We start from the raw sequence: 27,866 nt of genomic DNA, 5'->3' as shown, positions 1-27,866 counted from the left end.
GTTCCAGCTGCAGGTAGGGTTGAGTTAAAGTGCGTCCTCCCCACTCTTTGGGTGTCTGCCCCCACTGCCCCCAGTGGCAAGCTTTACCCCCTTGGGAAGGGGACTTGCAGCAAGCAGGGTTGGCTGTGGGCTGAAGGGACTGGTGTGTGTGCCCGTTTTGGGGGTGAGGTAGGGTGGCTCAGTGCTCGTTCACCCAGGAGGGGGTCACAAGTAAGCCACTGTGCTGGGGCCATGTGTCTCACGCGGGTATTTTGTGTGCAAGGAACCATTGTATAACTGTGTGATTGTTGAGGTGTGGCGAGTCCCTTGTCGGACGTGCCCTTGCTTTTACTGCCTCTGTGCCGGATGTATATTTACTGTGCTCCGGGCAGGGGCAGTTCAGCTCGATCAAGGGTAGTTTTGGTGCCCAGAGTTATTGAAACTGTGTGAGTTGCACCATGGGGGCGGGTTCATCTGGACTTTAACGTGCCCGCCGCGTTCTCGGAGCTAATTTTCTCTGGCTGTCCGCGCTCCCCCAGAGGTGGGGATGCGACAGGGGGCGGGCGAGGTGGTCGTGTGGCGGGACAGGGGGCTGTGCGGTCGGGAGAGGAGACTGGCCGCGGTTGAGGACGACCTCGACGCGACCCGGCAGAGGAGGCGAGAACTCCAGGGAGGACGGGCGAGCCCCACGCGACTCCCGGTTGCCGCAGGGCGCACGGGCGACGAGTAGCGCCTGCCAGGGAACCGGGCCGCGCGCCCGCTGCCTTGACTTCCCCATCCCCTCGCGGGGGAGGGGCCGCAGCGGAGAAAGTGCGCGAAGGGGCCGCGGCGGCGAGCCTCCCACGTGACGGGGCCGCGCCGAGCAGAGCGGGACCCGGCGGCGGCGGGCGCAGCAGGGCGGCCTGGAGCCCCGGGAGCGGCGCGCGCGGCCCCGGCCCGGCCGGCGTCCCGGCCTCGCGCTGCACATTCTCTCCTGGCGGCGGCGCCACCTGCGGTCGCGTTCGCCCGAACATGGCGACACGGAGCAGCAGGAGGGAGTCGCGACTCCCCTTCCTCTTCACCCTGATAGCGCTGCTGCCGCCCGGGGCTCTCGGCGAGGTCTGGCCGCAGACGCTGCCCGGCGGCCGCGCGCCCGGGCCCCAGGATCGGGGCTTCCTCGTGGTGCGGGGCGACCCGCTCGAGCTGCGGCGTGGGGCGCGCGGGGTGCCCCGGGGGGCGGACGAGAAGCCGCTCCGGAGGAGACGGAGCGCTGCCCTGCAGCACGAGCCTATCCAGGTGTACGGACAGGTGAGCGGTCGGCCCCCGCCTTCCCCCGGCTCTCTCCTCTCCCTGCGCCGCCTCACCCCCGCATCCATCCTTGGCTGTCGCCTCCCAGGTGCAGGCACCGCTGGGGACTTCCCGGCTGGCGTTTGTTTTTTTCCCCTCCTCACATAGGAGTACAACCGTCAGCACTTGAATCGCCTTGATCTTTCCTTTTTCCTGTCGATTTTAGCAAACGGATTCCAGGGCACTCGCGGGGTGCACTGCCTGTTTCCCCAGGGTGTGTGCTCACCGGTGGAGTTTCCGGCAGGTATCGGAGGGGTGCAGCTTCATTTTCCGTGTGGATAAAAGACGGGCTTTCTTTCGTGTAGCATCAGTTAGCAGCCGAGGCGAGCGCCCTGCAGATGCAGTACGTTTACCCAGAACAGTCAGAGGAGGGGGTTTCCACACTTACCGTTTTTAACCACAATTAAGGTGGGCAAACCTGAAAGCTTACTCTCTGGGTATAGTCAAAGCAAGAGGGGTGTGTGTGTGTGTGTGTGTGTGTGTGTAAGGGCTGAATTTTTTTTTTTTTTTTTTTGGTGGTGAGGGGTGAGGTTCTATCCATTCCACACCCCTCCCCCTCCCCGCCTTTCAAAATATTGACTTTATTTTGGACAGGAATATCCCTCATGACACTTGGGAATTTGAAAGACTGCAAGAATTTGGTGGGCATTATTATTCAGTAAGTGATTTATTTCTATCTAGGCAATGGGTTTAATTAGATCATAAGGAACATGAATTTCACTTTTATGGCAGGACTTACTTCTGGCAATTACAAAGCGAGTTTGTGGGTTAGTATCAGCGTTGGCAAAATTAATTTGTCCGTGTTATTGCCTCATGAGACTCGCAGTCCTATGGTTGAGACTGACATCGGCAAAACTGGAAGGTCGGTGGGGGAGAAAAAGTGGGAACAGTGGAGGTGGTCAATTACATGATTTCTAGAGTCAAAATATTCCCTTCAAAGTAGAAATGGAAAGATTAGTCTGAATTCTGCATCTCTTCACTGATTTTCCTTTAGCCATTTCTTCAGGAAATATACAGAGTTAAATGTTCAACCCTTGGAGCCAGGAAGAACGTTATAAACCATCTCCCCTATTGTGCCATTTTGTTGATGAAGCCACCAGAGCTGGGAAAGGTGAAGTGACTAGCCCAAGGTCACATGGGGCAGGGTTGCCTGCTCTTTTGTTTTTGTCTGCATTGTCTCAGTGACCTTCGAGTGATCAAATCGTCGCCCTCTCTTTATACAGTGCTTCTTAAATAACTTTTTTCTAAAGTAAAAGGTATTGGTAGGAGAGGGGATAGGGATGGAGGTGAGAGGATGGGAGCATTTACCTTCCATCCACCATCAGCTCCTGGGCAAGAGCGTGTGCCACTGGACATATAACTGCTGGTGGGCATGGGCTGCTGGAGGGAGTCGCGTGTTTGGCTCCCTCGTGGGTCCTGATCCTTGTTCCCTTCCCCACCCCCATCTGAAACTTCTTTTTTGTATTGTTGAAAGAAGTCAGCAAGGTCCTTGCTCCCCACAGGGACGCCAGCATCCTGATGGAGGATGGGGGAGGGAGAAAGAGAGGCTCCCTTGTTCCTTGAGGCTTCCCCATCAGCCCAGCTCTGCTGTGGGCTTGAGTCAGCTTTCTGGGGCTGGGAGCGGAGAGCCTCGGGAGATGATCCCTTCCGGAGCTCAGGTCCCTAACATCTATAGTTTGGGCTGCGGGAAGAGCTTCCTGGTCACAAAAATATGCACACAGGTGCCATTTCTTCCTTGGGTTAGGTTTGTGAAAGCTCCTGGGGATTTGGGGCCAGTTAAAGATGAACTGTGTTCTTCTTGGGAGTGACTAAAAAACCCTCGGCTTTTATATTTCTGAGCCAGATTGAGTTTGGTTCAGTGGAAGGTTGGAGAACTAGCCCTCGGACTCATAATGAGGAATTCCCACCAAGGGTGAGGACCCAGAGCAGTGTTTTTTCTTCTCTGAGGCCTCCTCCCTGTGCCATTGTTCTTGGTTGCCCTGAAGTTAATAAAACTGGGATTAACTTGAATCTGTAAGGATTTGAGTTAGATAGAAGGAAGGACTTCCTGGTCCTGGGCTTTCTGCTACAAATACTGTCTGGTGCAGACCCTTTAGACTGCAAGCACAGGAATCAGTAACTGAAGGGGTTTGGCCTGTCCCTCTTGGAGCTCTGGAGGGCTGCCCAGCTATTTGGAACAATCTTTCTAGCAAAGATGTCCATTTGCCTCTGTTTTCCCTGGGACAGACCTGGTTTATACGTTGTCCCTGATGGTTATGAAAAGTGCTGTGTTCACTCAAAAAAGTGTCGGGATGCAGACTATAAATTAGATGGCCATTCTGCTTCTAGCCCTAAGCCAATTCCCACGTTATACTCCCCCCAATCCCCGCCCTTTAACTTTGAAATGTAAGGAATTGCCATGTTTTTCCATAGTGTCACTTGAATTCAGTGTGATTCTATATAGGGATGGGGGTGCAGATGAGGGGGTGGGGAGAGTTTTCATCCCTGCTTTCAGAAAACTTAGAATTTAAGGAGGAGATAAAGCAGATGCAAATATACAGGCATGGAAATGTACCAGACAGGGGCAAGGAAACATGGACGTGATACACCAGCCACGACTCTTCAGTGGGCTGTGAGAGGGTTGTTTGATATGGGAGGGCATGGGAGATGGAGTGATAAAGGGTCAGTGGGCTCAGACACTATGCAGCTTCTCGCTCTCTGACCTTTGAGTGAGGTTAAGAGGATGCCTGGCAGCACAGATTAGGGCTGGAAGCAGAAGCTGCCTGACGGAAGAAGCCCCAGGGGTGACGTTCAGGCCACCAGCTCCAGGGAGGGGAGCAGGAGGGCTTTTGCATCTGAGAAAGAGTCCTGTGTTGCAGTCAGTGTCAGTTCTTTTTCTCTGGCTCTGCTAACCTATGGAGTAAACTAGGCTTAGTTGTGTCCCTTCTAAAACAGGCCAGATCCAAGAAGGGGGATTCCAGAATTCTTGTCACACTGGGTTTCCTCCTGATTTTATGTCAGCTCCATGCCTCTGTGCCACCTGCTTTTCCCTCTGCCTCAAGTGGTCTTTCCCCTGTTTCTTTCTTTGCTTGCAAAACCCCTATTCCATTTTTCAGCATCCAAGGAGTACCTCTTAGTATTCCCAGGCTCTGGTGGGAAGAGTTCTTTTGAGCTTGGTTACAGCACTGACTGCCTGGTGTTCTGATTGCTTGTTTAACTGTTTCATCTCCCTGTTTGCTCCTTGAGGGCATGGATCAAGTCTCTCCTCTGTGTCCCTGGCACTTGGGAGGCCCTTAATGAATATTGGTGGACCAGCTGCCCACCTGGAAAGAGAACGGCCTAGAGGGTAGGAAGCACATCCAAGTTATAGAAAAGGTATTTATAAGGAGGACTGTCGTGAGCCCACAATGGAGAGTGGAAATGAGTTGGCTCAGGATGTGGGTCGGGGAGCCCTGATTTTCCTGTGCTATTCTGGGGTTTATTTTGAATGAAGAGCTGGGATTCTATCGTACAGAATGCTCCCTTTTAGGGCTATCATGGTATTGCTAATGGTATTGTTTTGGGGAAAAATCCTTTGGAATGAAGCGCAAAGCCTAACAGGATTTGCAGGTTTATTTTCCTTCCAATGAGCTCTCTCTTCATAATTCCTGCTTTTTAGAGTCCAGGGAGTATTCAGTGTCCTGATTTGAGACTGAAAATAAAGTATCTGTTACAGCACAAGGCCCTGAGACAAAGAGCCTCCTTTGGGGGTGGAAGACTGTGTAGCTTTAGATCTCTTTGGGGTAGATTCTTGCATGATACACTTGCTTGGGAAAGCATTGGCTGGTTGATTCTGAAGTTAGGATGTTTGACCTGTATGCTTCCAAAAGATGAGAAGGCAAAGCATTTGCGGTTTCAAGTCGACTTCTTCTGCATAGGTGAAGGGTTCCTTGGCGTTTTGGGTTGGCTTGATCAGGGGTGTGACCTTGAAAAAATTCCTGGTCTCACTTGGCATCTCTTCTTTGGCACAGTTCTTGGCCCGGTCTCTGGCCACTGTTTAATAGCTGGCCTGTCTCGGGGCGTGGCAGGTGGAGGCTTTGAGAGGTGGAAGGGATGGGAGGCAAAGGGACAGGGAAGGGGAGTGAGGAGATGGAGAATGAAAGGGATGAAATGGAAAGCCATCCAGTCCGTTTATTTAGCCTCCAGTAGGTAATGCATGTTTGCAAAACAATATTTGAACAAAAGAGTATGTAGTGAGAAGTAAATTTCTCTCCCTTACATGACCCCATTCACCCAGTGTCCACGGTCATCAGTTTTTTGTACGTCCTTCCAAAAACGTTCTACACATACGTAACATATATGGACATAAAATTTGAAACTTGAAATATCAGCGGCTTTCTATTATCCCTAGCCCCTGATATCATGAATAATGACATCAGCTCCAAAATATATTTATGGCATAATTACTGTCAATAGGAAGGGAGCTACCTGAAGTGTCAGAGTATAAAATAGATTGTTACTTCTCCTCCGGGCCAGGGTGGAAAATACCAGTCCACTTCTAGGATGCCGGCCAGCCAGGGCCAGGAGAGCAGCATTATGTAGCCCTCTTGTCACCTGGAAAGGTGCTGGAGGGCAGTTCCCTAGAGATGTAGAGCCCAGGTTTGTGAGAACATCAGAATACTGAGGTCACGGATCTTGGCTTTAACTCATGTTCTTTTTGAAAATGTTTTCTTTAGATTCTGTAAAGTGGAGTTAATAGTATGCTTAATAAACTACTTTGAGACCTGGGATCCAGGAGGCAGATTCTGACTGCAATGAACATCCCAAAGCAAAAAATGGATGCTGTAGGAACATTTCATTGTTGTATTTTGGGCTGTTCCTCCTTAGAGATGACGGCCATCTTGGTAGTGTCATTGTTTAATCCCAGGGCCAAGGATGGATGGAGCCGAGCCTTGTACTGTCCCCTGTAATGGACAGACACAGGAGCATGCAAATAATCTGGAGAGCAGGTAACCCAAAGAATAACCTATTTGCCTTTGCTATGTACTTATTTAGTGTTGTTGTTGTTTTTTTTTTTTAAGGATGAGTTTACCTTCCTAATTAAATTTTGCTTAGGTGAATATTAAAATGAGTTTGCATTCTTTGAGCAGCTGATATGCAAAATGGCCGGCATACATGTGTTAGGGAAAGCCAGTTTGGAGTTTAGAATTTTTGATAATAATTCAGATGTAGATAATTTGAGAGTTGACCACGTAGAAATATATTAAAACGAGGTATTATAGTAACCTTTCCTCCATTTTTTTTAGGTTCAGGTGTGATGGAACGTAAAGGAGAGCTCACTGCATTTTGGTTTGAATATTCATTAGTATTTCAGCAGAAGTGGTCTGGGCTGCAGGGCTGAGGCATCTTTGTCGAGCACAAAACCTTCCTGTGCGTTCCCTAGGTATGCCAGAATCCGTTGGCACATGGCATATTCAGTCCAGCCATGTAAATGCAAAAATCCATTTCCCTCAGTTTAAAATGAGCTGCAGTTAATTTCGACCTAATTTACTGGTTTATCGACCTGTGAACCTTGGGTCTTCGAAGAAGTGGCACGGGCAGCCTTCTAGCATCCAAGTGGCTGATGATGCCGTAAATCAGAGAAGGTGGGTGGACTGCTGATTAAGATCAAGATTCGGGTTTCCTCCCGTGTTATTGTGAGACCCTCAACTTTTTATTGTCACATGAGGAATGCTTTGAGCGTTTTGGGCTGGGTTCCATAAAAATAGGACTTCATAAGTTACATGACTTTTGTAGTCATGACCACAACAGGGAGTTAAAAGTAATTACAAAATTCTGTTATCCACTGCGTAATTGTTAATAATAATGGTAACATCCATGGTCACGTCACTGCTTCTGGCCAGGAGCTGGAAGGGTTTATCTTCCTGACGTCGTGTCAGGGCTTCTCTTCAACGGATCTTCCCGCCATGACGGAAGTATTCTGGATCTGTGCTGGCCAGGGTGTCCACTAGCCATCTGTGGCAGTTGAGGCTTGAAATGTGGCTGGTATGACCGAAGAATTGAATTTATTTTCCTTTCATTGAATTTTCATCGAGTTAAATTTAAGTTTAAATGGCCCCACGTGGCCCTTGGACAGCATAGCTTTAACCGGTTGCGTGAAGTTCCGTTTCCCAGTGGTGGCAACTGGTGCTTCACCCAGGGGAGAAGCTTGTAGCCACAGCAAGGCCTGTCTTTGTTTCCACCACAAACGGGGGAGGGAAAGCGAGAGTTGAGGGCTGCTGTCTGAACCTGAGGTTTTGGTGGCTGCTGGCTGCCAGGTTGAGTGTGGGGAAACCCTGGCCTTTCTTTCCCGGGTAGGGCTGCATCAGGGGGTGTGGTGGAGGGTGCCGTGGGTGCCCTGTTCATCTTAGCAGCTGCCTCTGCACAGCTGTCTCCTCCCATCAGGGACCCGGGCACTGGAGGCTGACCTGTGTGCCTTCACTTTTGATGTGGCTTTGCCCAGACAGCCCACGTGGCCCGGGCGGTGTGCAGACCCTGCGCATCTGTTTAGCCGAGAAAGCTGTACCTGGTGCCTTAACGTGGGGGCCACCTCCCCACCCCTGCCCTCCGCTTCCTGGGCTCGCCTTGTCTTCCCTCAATGCAGCCAGGTCTGTCTTCCGTCCCTGCAGCCCTGCAGGCTGGCATGAAGACAAACAGTGTGGGCGTGGGCGTGGGCGTGGGGTCTTCATCACCGCCTGGGACCCCCGCCTCCCGCCGGCCCTCTAACCCCGCACGCCGCTGCCGCTGCAGGCGCTCGGCTCGGCAAATCGGGACCCTTCACCATGATTTATCTCCAGTCCCCTGAATTAGATTCAAAACACCACTACAAATTCTCAGAAAGGCAGGCTGATGTGATTACGTCCCAAATTGGAGTGGCAGACAAGGGCAATAAAAAGATGTACTTGTATCATATTCCTGTTTTGTGCCGTGTAGGGACCAACGTGTGGTTTATTATCTCCCTCCCCCTCCCTTTGTTTTTGTTTTTTAAATGAGGAAAGTAACCAGTATTGCATCTTTTATTTAGAAAAGAGACTAGCCTGTTGAATAGAAACCCTCTTCCCCCAAATAACTGGGTCGAAGCGGGGAAGATGGCTGGGTTGATTCTTACATAAATAAATGAGGGTTTGAGCCAATGGGTGGGTCCTGAATGGAGATTTTAATGTGTTAGTTGGGACTGAGGTGAGATCCAGTCTACTTTGATGGTCTGGGGAGCTGAATAGTGTCAGGGTGAAATGCTTCACTCTTAGGAAACCTCTGCGTCCAGAAGAAATTGGGAGAAGCTGGGATAATCTGATGGAGCTTGGAGGGCCGGGGTTAAAAATAACCCTGGGAGTAAAAGCCAGTTTAGGGACTGTCTCTGGGGAGCCTGGTGTGGGTGCATCTGAGAAGAGCCATGTATGGGGGAGGGGCCCAGATAGTAAAGGACTCTATTTCTCTGTTAGCCCAGAGGATACAGGCAAGACATTTCCATGTGGGTCTACGCCAGGGGCCTGGGGAGAAGGCCTGCCCCAGGGTCCCAGCAGAGGAAGCTGCCAATGGCAGGGAGTGGGGACAGAGGTGGCTGGGTGGGGCCTGTGAGGCTGGGGGAGGGTTTGGAAGAGACTTGAAATGTTTTAAAGCTGTGCTCCATTAATTGGGTAACATGAGACTGTGTACCTATAACTTACCTCATCTGTATGTATTTAGTTCCCTGAAGTTCTCTGAATAGTTCTTTTAAACAAATCCTGCAGTTAACTGTGCACGTGGTTTGCTGGATTGGGCGAAGTGTGCTGCTGTGGAGGTGATGCAGGGGTTCCTGCAGAAACAAGCCTCGGACCTGGAGAGGGGAGGAATTCAGGAGTGGATGTGGAGAGCTGGATGGAGGAGAAAGGCTGTCATCACAGGGTTGGGGAGTTAAGCTGGGTGGGGGGGTGGCCCGAGGGGCTTCTCCTGCCCTCCTGGTAGCAGAGGCATCTTACAGGACTGAAAGGTTGGCCTTGCTGTTGGGTTTAAATCACTGGTAAGGTGAGGTCTTGAGGCATTTGGTTCTGGGATGTCATGTAAATACTTTCCCCTTGGGGCAAGGGAAGTGCTAGAAATCAGTGCCACCTCTGCGTTGGTTGGTTCGTTGGAGCCTTGGGAACCGGAGCTTGGGTTTCCCCAGGTTTCGAATCTTGGGTGTGGAGTGACGGGAAGGCTGCCTGAGCGCAGGGCTTGGCCACAGCTGGCTTCTTTTTTTTAAATAAATTTATTTATTTATTAATTTATTTATTTTTGGCTGTCTTGGGTCTTCGTTGCTGCGCGCGGGCTTTCTCTAGTTGCAGCGAGCGGGGGCTACTCTTCGTTGCGGTGCGTGGGCTTCTCATTGCTGTGGCTTCTCTTGTTGCGGAGTGCGGGCTCTAAAGTGCAGGCTCTGTAGTTGTGGCACACGGCCTCAGTAGTTGTGGCTCGCGGGCTCTAGAGCACAGGCTCAGTAGTTGTGGCACACGGGCTCCATAGTTGTGGCACATGGCCTCAGTAGTTGTGGTGCACGGGCTTACTTGCTCTGCGGCATGTGGGATCTTCCCGGACCAGGGCTCGGACCCATGTCCCCTGCATTGGCAGGCGGATTCTTAACCACTGCGCCACTAGGCAAGTCTCCATGACTGGCTTCTGAGCTTGACCTGGACGTGCAGTGTTTCACCAGTGTATGTATGTATGTTGTTACTTCCTGCTCTTAGGCCTCAGTGTTCCAATCCTGGTGATGCTCACGGTAATTTTTTATGTGCTGCCATTTTGTGAAGAATGGTTTATTTTGGTATAAAGACCATACCAGTAACAAGAGGAAATAACGTTTTAGCATTTTGAAGTTTATGAAATATATTCATGGATAAGATCTCGTTTGATTTGAAGGTAAGCCTTCTTTATTTATTTTTAAATTTTTTTTTAGCAATGTGAAAGGAAGTCTTTATTTGTTTTCTAGGGAGGACTAGTAGCCAGGATCACTATTAAAGACTAAATCTTAATAAGAGGCATCCATACATTAAAAAAAAACCCAGCACATATTTTTATTCTGTAATAATTTTGTCTCTCTCCCCTTTTGACATCCCTAAGAAATCCACTTTGCCAAAGAATAACTTTCCCCCTGCAGAGCTTTTCCAGTACATGTCAACACAGTGAATTTTCCCTCCTTTAGTAGTAAAGCAGAAGTATCCAGGGCACCTTCTGTGGCCAGGCTGGTGGGCAGCTGGGCTGTTGCTGCTATTCTGGTTGGCAAGACCCTGAATTGTGTGGATGTTGCTCATAGGGTGGTGATGGTTCGAGCAGAACTTTCCACTGGCTCTGTGGTGTCACACATCTTCAGGTAAGATTATTCTCTGTTCACAGATGAGTATCTTGAGGCTCCAAAACGCAAAGGGACGTCCCCCAAGTTGTGCAGCCCATCAATCGTCGGGACCAGGACTCAAACCCAAGCCTCTGACTTGTCTCAGATTTACGGTGGCACCTTTCCCTCTTGTAAATATTCCAGTGAACGCCTTCCTTTCAGCCATGGGTCCGGTGGCTGTGATCTCTTTTGTTCCCCCTTCAAAACCTAGAGATCTCATATAATGCCACCCTTTCCTTGGCTCTCCTGGCTACACCAGTTTACTTTTAACTTTTCAAATTTGTCAAGTTCCAGTTCCCTCCCCGTTCCTGGATTTCGCTCTGTTCTTCCTCTGGATCTGTCTTTTCTGTTCTCCATCCCTTTTGCCCTGGACTCCTCCCTCTTCATCCTTATGGTACCCACTGGGGGTCTTGTCTTCAGTGCAGCCCTGCACTTGGTTATGCCCCCCGGCTCCCACATTTAACATCTGTAAGCATTATTCATGAAATTAATTGTTTAACGTTTGTTTCCCCTACTGATTTAAGAGTCATGAGGCAGGACCTAGAAGTCTGCTGATTTTTTGACACCTAGTAGAGCATCTGGTATGTAGTAAGTGCTCAGTAAATCTGTACTGAATGAATGAGGTGGGGGGCTATTTATGGTGGAGCTGCAGAGCCAAAGTGGAGGGTCAGGGAAAGTGGATGTTCTGGAACCATCCTACACAGGTGAATCATGATTTAAGGCTAGTCCTGGTTCAGGGTGTCCAGCAGCCAGTAAACACTGGTGAGGGGCTTGCTGTGCTCTCAGTGCTGTGTGCCCCACTCTGCGGTCCTGGTTTTTAAGGCAGATGGGAACCCCACCTCTAGATCTTTCTTTGGGTTTAACCCCATCTGCAAGGTGTGGAAGGTGGTTTAGATGTTCCCTGAGGTTCTTTCTGGCCCGGATATTTTCTTCTTTTTCTTACTTGCCAACTGGTGAATTAAGGGGTGATTATTTTCATGACAAAGAGATTTTTCACAGTTGTTTTTTTTTTATAGGGAGCCCTCCCAGAACAGCAGAGCAGGCTATTTGCTAAATGACAAAGTGGGCTTCACCAGGAGGGAGTGGCAGATAGAGGTCAACGGCGGGTGGATTCTACTTGCCGAAGATTAATCAGAACTAAGGTCTCTCTGAGCTGATATTTTAAGTCAGGAAGAGGCATATAAATAAATCTCAAGAGAGCTCATTACTCTAGTTAAGGAGATTATAGTGAAATGCTAAGTTTTTTAGTCCGAGGTCTTTCTCCCTTTGTTTCCTTGTCTGTGAAATGGGCAGCCTGCATTGATCAGAGAAGTAGTTAACAGGTTCTCTGGGTGAAGCATCAGTGAGAAAAGTCAAAGGAGTGAGTGGAGAGGCCAGGACAGGGCCTCTCTGCAGGGAGCTCTTAAACTAGATTTCAGCTCTCCTTCGGAGGTGGAGAGTCCAGGGAGGGAAATGAGCTGACTAAATATAGTGGGAACACAGTCTCAAAAGGGGACATGGAGGGGCGATTTGCATAACCAGCATTTAGGTCGTGCAAACAGATGGTCTGAGAAACCTTGTTATGCTTGGACCTTGGGTGTCTGTCTTTGGTTTCCTCAGGTCCGTCCTGCAGCACCGAGGATTTAGCAGCTACCTCTGTCCTCGCAGCTGAAGGACAGGATATTTGTTTTATACTTCACTGTAGAATTTTAAAAATGCTTCTTTGTATTTCACTGCTAGTGAGGCAGAGGAATGAACCAGTCTGCCTTATTTGTCCTTCTCATCCTGTGTTCTGGAAAGAAGGAGTGGAGAGGACTACAGGCTGTGGGTGTCTAGGACATCCTGATCTTTGGGTTTGACCAATCTGAGAGACGTAATGGCAGAAGAAATGAATGGAGATGGCACGAGACCCATTCCATTAAGGGCCCCCGTCCTTCTGAATAAGACTCAATGACTATACAGAGTTTGGTGGGTTTTATTGTAAATTTCTTATTACTTGTCAGACATGTCGTGCTGATTTCCCCCAGAAGTGCTCTGTGTACTCTTGACAGGTGAGAAGTGAGTAAAGAGCCCCAAAGGGTACCTAACCCTTAGTGGGCCTCAGTGTATAAGCAATCACCACCTTCCCACAACAAGCAATTTCTTTGTCCTCCTTCTATTTCGAACAACCCAGAGCTTGGAGCTTGGGTGGCAGCAGCTTCTTCCCCCTCTCTGAAGAGTGAAGCAAAACACTTAACCTCTTTGGAACGCCGGGGCCTGCTAGGAGACTGAGACAATGGGTGGGTTGACGGGGACCCAGGTGATGACTGTTGTGAGCTGGGAAGTGGATGCTAGCCCTGAGCTGTGGCCATTTCTCCAGCCAGGGACCAGGCCCGCAGGGATGCTGTGGCTTTGCAGATGCCACTGACAGCATTTTGAAGGATTGCTTTGACCAGAGACCCACTCCTCAGCCTGCCTTCTCCATGACTCACCCGAGCTGCATATTTTGATAGCATGAAGGATCGAGGTGGGGGAAAGAAGCATTTCTTATGAGTGGGAGCTCCTAGGTGTTGCATCAGCAATTGAGAAGTATAATGTTCTTTGCAGGTCATAGACAGAGGCTTTTAAAAAAATGGAGATGAAATTCACATAACATGAAAGTAACCATCTTAAAGGGAACAATTCAATCCGGTGGTGTTTAGTACATTCACGATGTTATGCCACCACCACCTCTATCCCGTTCCAAACCATTTTCATCACTCCAGAATAACACCTCTTACCCTTTAAACAGTTACTCCCTATTCCCCCCTCCCCCCAGCCCCTGGCAACCAGCAATCTGGTTTCTGTCTCTATGGATTTACCTGTTCTGGATATTTCATATATGTGGGATCATGTAACATGTGACTTTTGTGTCTGGCTTCCTTCCCTTAACGTAGTGTTTTTGAGGCTCATCCACGTTGTGGCATACATCAGTAGATCATAGGGTTTTAACAACTACCCAGGGCACCCAAAGACAAACCCTCACGGAAAGAGTGAGGCTTCCAGCCACTGTCATTCAAGCCCCAGGTTCTGCCAGGAGGAAGGGAGCGAACTAGATTCATCATTCCCTAAATAAGCTACATGAGAGACACCAGGGGTGTGTCCTTTAAAAATACCGATTCCTGGGCTCCAGTCAGAGGGTTCTGAATCAGTAGGACTGGGGTGGGGCCTCTCTGGGGACTCTGGTTGTTAGCTGGGTTTGGGACCCTTGAACCGGGTGACTTCTGGGGGGCTACCTTGACTCTTAACGATCTGCCTGTGATCCTAGCAGAGGCCTGAACCTCCGACCCCGATGCTGTTTGTTGTTTATGAGGCAGTTTCTCTGTGCAGAGACTGCTGTGGCATGTGATTTTCCTGTTTGCCTTCTGAGGGGGAGGCATTGGGCTCCCTCCCTGCTGCTTTTTTACAGCTCCAATTAATTGTGGCTCATTTATCAAGCTCCACCTACGCCCTGTGAGCTGGAGATCGGGAGAGGGAAGGTTGTTCACGCCCTGGGGTTGTAACAACTGACTGCACATCAAGGTTACGTTCTGGAAAAGCCACTCTCCCATCGGCTCTCACTCCCTCCCAGACTGGTGTCTTCTGGGTCCATGTGTGCCCACTCCTCTCCATGCGGTCTTTGGGACACAAGTGAGCAAGGCTGATAGGAGTGATCTGGAAATCGGGAAGCCTGCAGCTGCACCAAGAGGGCTGGTGATGGGGGAGGCTAGGGGCTGAAGCCGGGAGGAAATCCCTGGGGATGGAAGAGGACCCAAACGAACCGGAAACCACCCACAAAGTGCGGGGACCCAGCACTGGCACCTGCAGGTGTTATGATCGCTGGGGGCTACTCTTGCACCTCTGGTTGCCTGGTCCCCGTCCATGGAGGGCCTGCTTTGCCTTCTTCCCTTTCTCCTGGGGTGGGGACGAGGGGATGGAGACCAAGGGGGGATGGAGAGGCGGAAAGTGAGGCCAGAGAGCACGATGATGTCTTTGCCTTAGTAAACCGGACAACTTGCCAGCCTGCCTGGTGCGTGGTGGATTCCCGCAGCTGACTCCGCACTGTGCTCTGGGGGGATGGGCACCTGGGCTTTCGTGGGGATCAGCCTCAGCCAGGCAGGCAGCTCCCCAGGGAGTTACTCCCTGGCCAGGAGGTGCGGGCGCTGACACCCCACCAAGGGAAGGGGCTGAGCTGTCGTGTGAGTTGCCTGGTGGCCCTTGGACAAGCCGTTCCTTGCCTGAGATTTTTTTTTTCTCCCCACTGGGCTACCCTTTTAGGAGTGAAAGGGACATCTAATAAAATCTTTTTTTTTTTTTAAAGGTGTTTCACCAAGCTCGCCTTCTGGGCTTCCTTTGTAAAAAAGCCCTTGGATGTTCGGATGCCTCCTTTGTGCTGCTCTCACCCCTTCACCTCTCCTAGGATTGGTTGAGGGGGCCCCATAAATCTCACGTCCTCTGAATAGAAAGACTTGAGCAAGTTGTGTTCAGTCCTTGTTCCCGCTCTGATCACTGTAGGCTTTGTAACCTGCTCCGAGCGTTAGCGTTATTTGATTGTGAACCTGCCCATGGGGCTGTTTTGAGGTTGCCCGAGTGCAGCATTGCTGGGCTTTAAATCTCAGACCCTGGATGAACTTAGTGATTCTTCCAGGTTCCAACTCCTTTATCGATTGACATTTGCATAAATCCTCAATTTATTCCCCTCTGGTTCTAAGGGTGAGGCTGTTTTGGAGGGAGAAGGCTGTTAGCCTGAATTCCCAGGGCACCTTTGCCTGGTGGGCTTCTGATCCGTTGATGCTTCCAGATTCTTCCCAGGGGCGAGGGCCGGCAGGAGAGGGGGAGAGGGAGGGCTGGAGGAAGGCTCCGCAGCTGGTGGCGATTCCCTTAGCTGCTTTCCCCCTTAGCATCTGGGCTAAATAATTTACTTATTTCTATTTTTTATTTGCACGTCTCTGTCGATGCTTGCCTGGACTTACCTCTCTGGGAGTGAGAAGGAATGTTTTGGAATGACATATTTTCCTAAAAAAAAAAAAAAAAAAGTCCAGGGTCTTTTTGTTTAAAGAGGCCTCATTTCACCTGTTTCCCCAAAGAGCTTGGGTCCTGGATCAAATTAGGTGCAGGTGCTTAAGACCCAAAGCAATGTAGTTAAGGATTAGCTCTTTTGTTATTCTGTCAGCCAAGTTGGTGGCACAGGTGTTTCCCTTCTCCCTTCAGACCTCTGAGAGCACTACAAGGAGTGGGCGGGAGGAGGCGGGGAAAGGAGAAAGCAGCTGTGGGAGGGAGGGGGAGGGGGAGGGGAGGGGAGGGTTTACTGCTCTGAGGGCCTATCAGCTCAGGTGTGTACTTTGCATCAGTCCGGGAGGTGGGGTGGGCGGGGTAGGGTGGGGGTGGGGAAGCGTGCAGGTGGACTCTGCAGAGGCTCCTGGGAGTTCAGAAGCTCGGTTTCCTTCTCCTGTGCCCGAGACAAGCCGAGGTTGAAGGGGCCGGTGGAATAGGCTTCTCCCAGGCATTGCTTGTGCTCCGGATTTTGGGGGGGGGGGGGTTTGTCCTGAACGTTCACATCAGCTCTCAGAATTTTTGTGAGTGTGGTCATCAGTTGGCTCTTCCCACACGGAGGGGGGGTGGTGAAACGGTTGCCTCAGGTGTGCCAAGATGCCAGCCCTTGAACTGTCCGTCAGTGACGGGTGAAAGGAAAAATAAGAGGAATGGAGTTAGCTTTTCATAAAGCAGAACCTATCGGAAAGAACTGTTCTTGATTCTGAGAGTCTATCTTTCCTTTTCCTCAGTTTTCCGTGTTAAAACGTCCTTTCTTTGAAACATGACGGTGATTCTAGATGGTGGTTGTGTGGCTTTGGAGGCGGGCGGATACATAACAGGTGAATCCCAGGAGCTCAGTGGTGTGAATGCATCTCCCAATTATGAGAAGTTCAAAACAAGTGGAGGGCCTTCTCCTCGGGGACTTGGGCTCCTTCTGTCCTGTGGCCCCATTCTCCTCTGGGACTCTGGGGTCCTGAATGCAGCCTGCGGGTAGGGAAAGAAAACAGGGCCGTGTAGGGCCACACCCCATCGTAAGGCCTGGGCCACCAGTCTGCTGTGTCCTCAGGAGGCCGGGGACAGAGATCCAGAGAACAGCCAGCCACGCTCTGACACGGTGGCCTGTTTTCATTAATGTTCTTACCTGGCAAAGTAGAGGTGGCCAACCAATCCTCTGTTGGCCTGCCTAATTCATCTCCATTTTCCTGGTTTACAAAACCCAGAAGCCTGGGAACTACTGTTCGCAATAAACCGAAGGTCATTTCTGTGGAGTCCTGGAAAATATTTCCTTACTTGGAATACTTCAAAACTAAATAAAGCTGATGTTTTCCTTTTGTTCCTCCTCGTTATGAGCTAAGGATAAGCAACGTCACCTGGAGGCCAGAGAGAACCAGTTTGAACAGAAGTTTGAAAGCATGTGATCTTTCTGGCTTGTGTCCCTTTTTTTTTTTTTTTAAATTTATTTATTATTTATTTATTATTTATTTATGGCTGTGTTGGGTCTTCGTTTCTGTGCGAGGGCTTTCTCTAGTTGTGGCGAGCGGGGGCCACTCTTCATCGCGGTACGCGGGCCTCTCACCGTCGCGGCCTCTCTTGTTGCGGAGCACAGGCTCCAGACGCGCAGGCTCAGTAGTTGTGGCACACGGGCCTAGTTGCTCCGCGGCATGTGGGATCTTCCCAGACCAGGGCTCGAACCCGTGTGCCCTGCATTGGCAGGCAGATTCTCAACCACTGCGCCACCAGGGAAGCCCCATTGTGTCCCTTTTTTAAATGAGGAAGATGCTTCAGTGTTTTGGTTTCAAATCTGAAGAGTGCATGTCCCATGTATGGAGTAAGGATGAGAATAACCAGAGGTTGATTTCACAAAGGACAAAAATAAGCCAAGTTATTGGTTATGCCAATGAGAGCCTGAGAAGAAGATTTTTTGCAATCCGGTTAATGCCGAACAGCAGAGGGCTAGTGTTTCTTCTTGGGGAAGTTGAGTCTGGTGGAATCTGCAGAGAGGGGAAAACAGGCCACCCTGGCCCGGTGCTCCAAGTGTAAGCACTTAGTCATGACAGAGGGGGAGAGAGTCTTGCTTTAGAAAGTTGGTGGCCGTCACTCATCATGGGTCCTAATTTCTGTGTTGGTTTGATCTCTTTCAGGTTAGTCTGAATGATTCCCACAATCAGATGGTGGTGCACTGGGCCGGAGAGAAGAGCAACGTCATCGTGGCCTTGGCCCGGGACAGCCTGGCGTTGGCGAGGCCCAAGAGCAGCGATGTAAGTATTGGTGTCACTCTGCGCATTCCTCTGTGCAGCCAGGACGCCCTTTTCTCATCCATCGGGGTTATCATGCCAGACAAAGTATCGGGTAATTGGGAGAATCTGGAAAATAACTTACATCCCTTATTTGCGGAACACGGGGTGGTGCAGTCAGTGTTGCAAAGAGACCTGTGTGATGTGTGGTGACTTTTGTGCGGTGGTAGGGTGTGATCTGGATCGTTGCATCTGCTCCGCAGAATGCCGGAGGTGCGTTCCTGGGCAGAGCTGTCTGTCGGCAGTGGAGCCCGATGGAACCGAATGGGTCTTTCCCATGTGCTGAGTTCTTCTAACCCATTACAGTTGGGTGAGTCCTTGAATCTGAATCGCTCAGACTCTTAATTTCCACAGTTGGCACCTGACAGTGTTTAATAGCCTAGGTGCTTTGAAGACATTAGACCAAGGGTCACACACTCAAAGACCCGTGATAGAGGCCAGGTGGGTAACGGGCAGGGGCGAAGCTGCCTCCACGTTTATAACACTCTTCACCTCCACAAGGAGGAAGGGTCTCTCCCGTTTTTCTTGAAGTATGTGGCCCTCTGGGACTTTTTCCCACTTTTGATAGAGATGCAGGTTCAAGAAACATTCACCAGTATCTTGATTTGAACATGGTGGTGGATGCTATTTGGTCTCAGGGTACGAGACACTGGGAAGTGGAGGGACTTTGAGCTTCTGGGCTGTTATTGGCTCTCAGCTCTGGTTGCCATGCAGGGCCCAGTGCCTCTTGATCTGATTTTTTGAGAGAAGCTCAGAGGTGGGGATTTTTACATGAAAACTGCTGAGTCTTACAAGTTGGCAGCTGACGTATAGCTTTTACAAACCCTGTGTGGGCCAAGTAAAACATATATGAGGGCCGGAGTGAGCCCTTGGGTCCAAAGTCTGTGGCCCCTTCTCTGGACCTCCCCTTGTGGGGAAGAGGAACAGCCCCTGCCTCGGGTCAGGGTGAGGCTGTGGACAGAAAACCACGTTGTGGAGCTTCAGTCACTCTGCACTCTGGCCAGAGGAAAGCCCCTGATGACTTGGCTAGCACTGTCCCATCAGCCTAGAGGACACATTTGGAATTCTTGAGCCTAGATTTGGTCTCCATGAGGCCCCTCACTCTGTATCCACCATCTGGTTTGGATGTGCTCCAAGATAGGGGACCAGAGGGTGCCCCAGGGGCTGTTTTCTGGTGGGCTGAATGGGGGCAGTTGGGGAGGGCAGACGAAGGGCTGGCCATCATGATGTGTAACTTGGCCCAGGGTGGGTGCTGAGCAGTGGTGGTGGGAAACCACTGCAGCTGACAGCCAGTCTGGGTGCAGTGACCTGGTGCAGGGCTAGGCTTGTTTGGGGCCATGACTTTGGCCCAGTTATAAATGCGATCAGGGTTGGCAAGCGCAGATGGCAGTGTGTCGATGACTGTTGGCCTGTGAGAGTCCGTAGGCCCCTGTATTCAGCATCGTCACCGTCCAGAGGCATCTCTTTTGAGCACAGGAGACAGCTCTCTGCCCTACTGTATTAAGAAATCCTCCTTAGGGTTTTTATGTATTTTAAAAATTCTTTGTGCAGATAGTATTTTTGGCGAAGACCTATCTTTTTACTGTTTTGTGGTACAAACAGGAGCCCAGAGGCATTCAGTGATTTGCATGGGGTCACTCAGCATGTCTGGGGCAGCGTTGGGGCTAAGACCCCATCATGTACTCAGTGCGTGAGAGTATAGTGTTGCCACGGTGACCAACATTAGTTTTAGCACTGAAAGTCCTATATCCTGGGACCCTCCTCAGTCTTGGATGAACCAGGAAGGTTGGTCACCCTACAGATATTGCCAGTCTATCCAAACCCAATTCTCACTCTGCCTAAATATTTGGGTGATTCTTACTAAGGACCCATTGAACATTTGAAACGATAAACTATTCTGGAATGAAGTATATGCTAAGATTAAGTGGAAAGGAAACTTCGTGCTTGGAGATAATAAATTGGGACGGCAGAGATTTCCCTCATCAATGCATAAGCTACATTAAAGAACTGGCAGATGAAACCGAGATGTTCTCATGTGAAAAGTTAATGCAAAAATAAATTCTGACTCAGAGGCAGGAGTAGGTGGTGCTGGAGTAGTAACAATCTAAATTTTCTTTAAAGACTGGAAGCACGGTTCACAGGGACCCGTCAGCAATCCAAAAGGAACGGAACCTATACAAATTAGGAACTGTGTGAGTTGGAGAACGGCCAACTCATACATATTCAGTATATAAAAAAGGGATGGATCTGGAAGCTGGAATCCCGGAAGATTTGCTCTTAAACAGAAAAAAAAAAAAAAAAAAGAAAGAATATCTGGATGAACTTGTAGCCAGTGTGAGTGCATGAAGCGTGGCTCCTGCAGGACCTGTCTTTTTCTGTGCTAAGTCTGTAGATGAAAGGAAACCGAAGGTGATGTTTATCTTGACCGTCCCCGCCTCTTCCTTTCTGCACCCTCCTGACGTATTTTACCAAGTATTCAGTTGCCACATAATTGACCAAAGAGCTTTCCAGAGATAGTGTCTACCAGAAGATCAGAATCAACCAGGGGAGGCACCAAGAATGGTAGGACTCACTGCCCTCGTACCCAGAGTGGTGTGACAGTGTGATTGGTGCCCCTGGGGATTGGCAGGGGAGCAGGGCCTGTGCCCGCCGACAGGGCAGAACTTGGTAGCCTGTGGGAGCCGGAGTCTAGCTGAGCCCCAGGTCTGAGAGCAGAATGCGTGGGTTTGAATCCTGGCTCTACCATCCATCAGCAGTCCGACCTTGAGCCAATTCCTTCATTTCCCCTTGGTTTTCTCATCCATCAGTGAGATCGTCCTTGTAAAATCTTGCTCCCCAAAGGGTGGTCTGCAGACCGGCAGTGTGCGGGTTTCATGGGAGGTGGTTAGAAATGCAGAATCTCTAATCTCACCCCAGACTTCCTGAATCTGAGTCTGCATTTTGACCTGTGTCCTGCTGGGTGATTGGTAGGCGTGTTACAGTTTGAGAAGTACGGGTGTAAAGTACTTAGAACAGCACCAGACACGGAGATGTTTTCTGGACATTTTAACCCTTCTCCCCCTCCCCTCTCCTCCTCCTCCTCCTCCTCCTCATTATTATTATATGGTTTTGAAGTACAGGGGAAATAATTTAAAACCGTTCACTTTGAGGACCATCTTTAGAGGTAAGACTGATCTAACTAGCAACTTTTGGCAGTTTAGAAACTGGGTATGGAATTAAGAGATACAGACTACTGTATGTAAAGTAAATAAGCCACAAGGATATATTGTACAGCACAGGGAAATATAGCCCTTGTTTTGTAATAACTTTACATGGAGTATAATCTATAAAAATATTGAATCACTATGTTGACTACCTGAAACTCATATAATACTGTAGATCAACTATACTTTAATTAAAAAAAAAAAAAAAGAAACTCCTTCCTTCTTTATTTAGTTAAGGGAGGAGTGTCCTGTGGAGGCCAGAGAAGACTAATTAGTGCCGAAACCTGTGTCTGGATGCAAAGCAAAGGGTAGAAGCACAGGATGAGTGAGCCTGGGGGCGTTTGCCTCAATTCACCTGGAGCTCACTGTGGGCAGTGAGTGAGGCAGCATGCTAGGGAAAGAAACCCTGACCCAGAATGTACCAACGGGGGTGCTGCGTGGAGGCCGTGAGGTCGTCAGCCCACTTGGCCTCGTCTGAACACTGGAAGAGGCCCTTCCAGGGCTATTCACCGTGGAGGAAGGTGGGTAGCTGTGCACAGCCCCGAGCTTGCCTTTGCCCTATTGATTTGTTGATCAAATAAGGATAAGAATTGTGACGATAGGATCAAAATACCGTGTTGGAGTTGTTCAGCCTGGAGAAGGGAGGCAAGGCTGATGAGCAGTTTGAGAGCCTCAGGCATAGCGTGGACCCTCACATGCCTTCCTCACTTCTGTTTCGTACAAGCCCCAAAGGGGTGGAGTTTGCTTACGGACGAGAACGTTAAGGGGGAGGTTTCTGGTTTTGAGGGTGGCCGTACCTCCACCACCAGTGGGTGATGCAGAGGTGTGGCGGGGTGTCTGGGGAAGGCCCCGGGCTTCATTCAAGGTGGTGTTTTCTCTCTCCATCCGGTGTTCCTTTCAATGCCTGGGCTGTAGCTTTGGTGCGTGATCTTCCTCTTTTAGCAGAGAAATGTAAGCGTGCAGAGGAGAACATTCACCCAGAACGTTGACTTGAGAGAGTGGAAAGTCAGCTGAACTTGGGCTTGGAGGAACCCATCCTAGTTTTGTCAGTTTCTAGCAGCATGACCTTGGGCTAGTCGTTCATTTCTCTGAGTTTTGTTCTCTCTTAAATGTAAACAGTTGTTCACTGAGTCAGGGATCCATTCATTTCACTCTCTTTTGTTCACTTAAGAACACATGCATTTACTCATGCTGTGGTTTATAATGAAATTTATTCATTTCAGAATTCTTTTCTGAGCACCTGCTATGTTCCAGGTCCACGGAAAGTGGCAAAGGAGAGACTCACTCACGGGGTTTTTAAAGATGAAGAGAGTTGATGTATACAAAAGAGTTTTGTTACTGAAAAATGCTGCCCCAATGTGAGCTTATTATCACACTTGTGCCTCTGAGGAGGTAACTCGGAGTGGATTATCCATGTAGGGGATGCTAGGGCTGGAAGGGGCCTGAGCTCCCTTTTGGAGAAGCCGTCAGTTTGCTGCGTGTGACTTTGAATGTCACAAGGAACACTTCATGTCTGTTCTTGGCCTGGAGGATGGAAGTGAGAAAGTACCGCTTGGTCTTCTACAACTCAAATGATCTGTGAACTCTCAACCTGCTGAATTTAGGAAGCTGTTTTTGTGGCAGCCCCTTACCGTGTGTTTGGTAGTCGGGGAACACGTGCTGTGCTTAAGCGTGTGTGTTTGTAACAGCAATTCTTCCAGATATTGGCAGAGGTTCTATCTGTGCTCTTCCAACCTCGACATCTAATAAATATTAATAACCCGCATGTGCGCTCAGTTTTCTCTGCACAAACGTCGTGTAGTTCATTGTTCACGTGGGGGCATCGTTTACCAGTAGTGACGTGTTTACATGCCCATTGTGTGGAGGGCCGTGTCTTTGTATGCCTGGCGTCTAGCGCAGTACCTGGCTCACATGAACCTCTCAGAACGTGTTTGCTGCTGAGTCGATGCGATTCGTCCCGAGTTCCCATTCTTCTTGGGATTCACCTGTCCTTTTACTTTAACGCTTTCCCCAATTCTAACTCAGTATTATATTCATAGTATTGACATTATAGTGTGATATTCATCTGTCAGGCTCATTTTTAACCCACTGACTGTATTAATTTCACAGTGCCTAGGTAGTAAAGTCTAGGGACAAACTATCTGACAGCTTCCATTTCTTCCATCCCTTTCTTGAGGTTTGATGGCTTTCAGGTAGCTTCCGGGCACCTGGTAGACACTCAGTGCACAAGTTATTCTTCTGTTTCATACCTGTGGTTACCGGGGAGCCAGAGACCTGGAAGCAGGAGAGAAGTAAATACCATTGGCAACTGTATGGCCCCCCCTGCCGTTCCTCTAAACTCAGAATCTCCCATGTTACAGGGTCGGGTGCTGGAGGAGGGGGGTTCTGGGACCCCTCTGTGTAGCCTCTGCGCATATTTAATCACTTAGCACTGCTCTCTTTTTCATCTCTGGGGCTACTCTGTGAAAACCCATGAGGGTTTTTTTTTTTTAATCGTCTGGAATGCTGTAAGGACAGAACTCCCCAGCAGAGAGATGAGAATTAGATTAACTTTTGGGGACATTTCAACAGATGGCAAAACAAATTCTCAATCCCTTCCCCTCAGACAATCACATTTTCTCAGCCTCTGGATGTAATTTGTTAAACACTCAACCCGGCGTGGTGAGGAGCTTATCATGGTTTCTGTCTGCGCGTCTCCCCCTCCAGGGAATTGTTGTGGCCTCAGAAAAGAGGCCACCGGCTTGGGGACAGACACAGAGGTGGCCTGCTTCTCCTTTGTGGGTTGTCTTCACACCTGTAATTTCATGGTATCAGGGACCCGTTGGGAACCACATTCAGGATGCAGGGGACGCGTTTGCAAGTGGAGGCGGAGGGAGCCGCCTTTCTGCCACTTTTCTCACCGATCCTTTTCTTCTTTCCCACCTCCATCTTCTAGGTTTACGTGTCTTACGACTACGGAAGATCATTCAAGAGAATCTCAGAGAAGTTGAACTTTGGCGAGGGGAACAGCAGCGAAGCTGTGATCGCCCAGTTCTACCACAGTCCTGCGGACAACAGGCGTGTAAGGACGTCACCTGTCGTGACTGCGTGGGGCTGTCTCTTGGGACCATGGCTGCGCTACAGGAGGGCTGGGAGATGCAGCGCTTGGGCGTCTTTGCAGCGTGACAGGCAGCCGGGGACTGTTTTTCTGCTTACCTAGGAGTCGGTGACAGAATGTCATTCTCAGGGCAGAACTGTGCATAATCAAACAGGCCAGGTCCTGGCCAGGCAGGATTTCTAGACAAACAAGGGCAGGTTAAAGCCCAAAGAATCTGCCAACTGCCAAATAAGTTGCCTGATTCATAGGTGGCAAAAATGTTACCCAGGGCCACTGGGGCTTGCACTGGGGTCTACTCTGGGTCTTCCAGGGCAGCTGCTGAAGTCTTGGTTTCATGGGTATCACCAGTGTGTGTGCACACGTGTGTACCTGCGTGTGCATGTGTACCCCCCCTTCCCTCCAGCCTATACCGGTCTAGAAGGGAAAACCAGGGCAGCTGATACTGCTGTGGCTCCTGATTTGTTTTCCCAGCTGTCTGCCCTGGGGCTTTGTTTCTGCAGTCGAACCCGGGCAGTTTGATTTGGAGAGAGCCTAGACTTGAGATGGCCCTGGGCCCCAGGGAGGAAGAGGGGGGTGCAGGAATCAGGCAGCCTGCAAGGCTTTCCTGTTGGTTAGGTAGCTTTAGCTTGGAGAGTTGTATTTGGTTGCCTTCTTCCCCACTCTAGCGATCCCCAGCTCATTTCCAGGATAGGATGGCTGCTTCTAAGGATGCTCGAAAACTAGCTCCTTAGAAGCAAAAGCGAAGGTACGGGGTAGCTGCTGCTTTTTGCTCATCCAGAAAGGAAGGAGAGAGCGAAATCCACAGGGTCCTCTGACCAGGTCCCCCCCCCACCCCCACCCCCCTGCAGTGCTGGCTTCTCAGGTTGCCTGTGGTCTGTTAGAAGGGGCTGTATTCAAAATATTTAGCCACTGGAATGGCCCTGACCAATCAGAACAGACCCAATCTGGAGGGAGCTGGGTTTTGAAGGCCACCCTGCTGAGGCAGGCATTAACCTTTCAGTTGCTGGATTGTGGGCTGGTCCTGGGGAGGGGACCAGGCCAATGGAGCTTTAGGAGGGGCCGCTCATGGGTTTAAACTGGCTATTTACTAACAGAAGCAATTTTTTTTTAAAATAAATTTATTTATTTATTTATTTATTTTTGGCTGTGTTGGGTCTTCGTTTCTGTGCGAGGACTTTCTCCAGTTGCGGCGAGCGGGGGCCACTCTTCATCGCGGTGCGCGGGCCTCTCACTGTCGCGGCCTCTCCCGTTGCGGAGCACAGGCTCCAGATGCGCAGGCTCAGTAGTTGTGGCTCACGGGCCTAGCCGCTCCGCGGCATGTGGGATCTTCCCGGACTGGGGCACGAACCCGTGTCCCCTGCATTGGCAGGCGGATTCCTAACCACTGAGCCACCAGGGAAGCCCTAAGCAATTGTTTTTTTAACGACTAGAATAGGTGCTACTGGTACCTACTAGTTAATATCAGCCCTGTCCGATGGTCTCAAAGTGGAGGGGCAGTTAGGACAAACCCTCCTCTAACCTAACTCCAAGGTGACCAAGCACCTTGAAACTGCTCTGTTGTCCCTTTCAGCCCCATCTCGTCCCCTCCTCACCTCTGACCACAGGGCACAGATGTCTGTAAGCAGGCTCCGTCTCCCTTCCTGCTTGTCGCGGGTTGCGGTGAGCAGCTGCTAAACCCGCCCGACGGAAGAGTCAGAAGACAGGAAAGATGAAGTTAGGGGCTTGCGGCGGGGGGTGGTTTAGTGCAGGGAGAGGATCTGGGGCTTTTGGAGCAGATGAAGGAGCAGGGCAGGGGCTAGGGCAAGAAGGAAGGAGAACCAGGGCATGGTTGCAATAAAGGAGCTCTAGGTGCTGCAGGTGAGGTGCGAGCCGCGGGCCCGCGGCCTCAGTGCTGTCACCTTGAAGAGGAGGGCTGCTTCGATTTCTCAGGGCTGAGTTGGGGATGATTTGGAGTTGGTGGGAGGATGCATAGGGCTGCCTTCTTGGATAACTTGGTGGCTGTTGGACCTGGGGCCTGGAGCAGGCTGAGTGAGGTTAGGGTTGCTGCCTTCCCTGTTGGGTTTGTATTTCCCCAGAGGAGGCTGTCTGTTACCCCTCCTCAGACTTCTCAGGAAGGAAGTGACTCTTACTGTGCCGATGACTTTGGTTACTCTTGCCTTTGTCCCTTGGAAGGCAGATTGCCCCACTCGACCTACCACTTCCTGAGAAACATCCCCCATGGCTGAGTGCTTTGCCCTCTACACCAAGGTGCTGGGCCCAGGCACATCACCTGTGCACAGCTGTTAGCGTGGCTGCCACGGAGGGCAGTTGGAAATGGTGGAAATGACTGTTCGCAGCTGCTCGGAAGGGCTAAGATGTCATGAAAGGGCCACGTGGAAGTGTGGGGGGGCATGGCCTGCAGGAGGGGAAAGAAGGCGCTGCTTAGGTAAATGGAGTGGCTGTGGGGTCATGTGAGAGTTTGGGTCTATTTTCGAATCAGCCCGCTGTCCCACTTCCCTCTTTGTGGTCCCCTGAGGGCCACCGCCTGGAGCGGCGTGGGGCTCCAGCCCCTTGACAGTTCCACCAGCCTCGCAGTGCACCCGAGATCAGTCGGCCATGTCCAGACATGTCTGGGCTCTTTGAAGGTCACTGGATGTGTGGTCAGGTTTCCCAGCCTCCACAGATGCGAGAGCTGGTCCTGCCTTTTTCCAGGCAGAGGCTGGTCCCGGGTGAGATGGTGAAACGCTCTCTCTTCTTCCCTTGGTTCCCACCTCCTGGAGGTGAGTTCGTTCACTGCTTCGTCTGCCCAGCCTCCTCTCACGGTACTCTTGGCTTCTTCACCCGAAACTGGAGAGAGTCACTTAGGCTAACATGGGGGTGAATTCTGTAGCGACTTTTGTTATCTCTCCGGAGGTCTTTGTGTTTTAGGAGGGAACGTAGCGTTAAGCTAAAGGAAAAGATGAAGCACGTCTGGAATATTAAGTGATTGCAGACGTGCTTGGAGAGGTGGGGGGTGGTGGTGAGGATGCTCCTGAAATTGCCCAGGTTAGGAAGCATCTAATAGATCAGCTCTGCTGGCCAGTCTGCAGGGTCGCCTCGAGCAGACTTGACAGCCAGGCGTCCCGGGACTAAAAGCAGAGTAGCACGTCCCATGCCTTCCTACTCTGTGCACATTTGAGGAGGTTACTTAGCAGCAGGAAGCACATGTGCCTAAGGGTGGATGGAAGCTGCAGGTCATTAGGGTAACGTTGGATCAGAGAGGTGAAGGCTTCGTGGGTGCTCGGGACTAGAGCTGGAGCTTCACAGATGGGCAGATTTCTGTAGCTGGAGCAGAGCTGGTGGGAACCCTAGGGGATCAGGGAGGAGAAGGGCATGGGCAGAGGCTTCAGGGGGCCAAATGTGTTTTCTCTGCAGGCGGAGAGGGTAGGGTTTGCACTGAATGGCTTAATGATGTCATTGGGGCCCCACCTGAAGAGGGAGGAGTTTGCCCCCTGCCTTGAGGACTGGAGAGAGCCATGGAAGAACCTTTGAGTTGGCGGCTTACTGTGAATACTGTTCCTTAGGGACCTGTGTCTGGTCTGCCAGCAGCATGCAGGATGGGCTGGAAAGGGCAAGGTTAGAGAACGGTCAGAAAGGGA

The 27,866-nt window shown here is 50.4% G+C and overlaps 1 protein-coding gene across 1 annotated transcript in view; it reads left to right on the top strand.

Moving 5' to 3' along the window:
- Nucleotides 1-626: 626 nt before the first annotated feature.
- The window catches only part of SORL1 (sortilin related receptor 1), a 159,440-nt gene continuing 132,200 nt past the window's right edge, over nt 627-27,866 (top strand). Inside the window, exons 1-3 of the mRNA XM_061203301.1 lie at nt 627-1,266; nt 17,797-17,913; nt 24,088-24,213. Of these exons, the coding sequence (XP_061059284.1) occupies nt 991-1,266; nt 17,797-17,913; nt 24,088-24,213 (519 nt within the window). The 5' untranslated portion in view covers nt 627-990. The remainder of the gene's footprint in view (nt 1,267-17,796; nt 17,914-24,087; nt 24,214-27,866) is intronic.

Source organism: Eubalaena glacialis, chromosome 10 (assembly GCF_028564815.1).
Source record: "Eubalaena glacialis isolate mEubGla1 chromosome 10, mEubGla1.1.hap2.+ XY, whole genome shotgun sequence".
In the NCBI taxonomy this organism is placed as follows: Eukaryota; Metazoa; Chordata; class Mammalia; order Artiodactyla; family Balaenidae; genus Eubalaena; species Eubalaena glacialis.
Note: the sequence above shows the minus strand (reverse complement) of the source record. Positions and strands in the feature narration are given on the sequence as shown.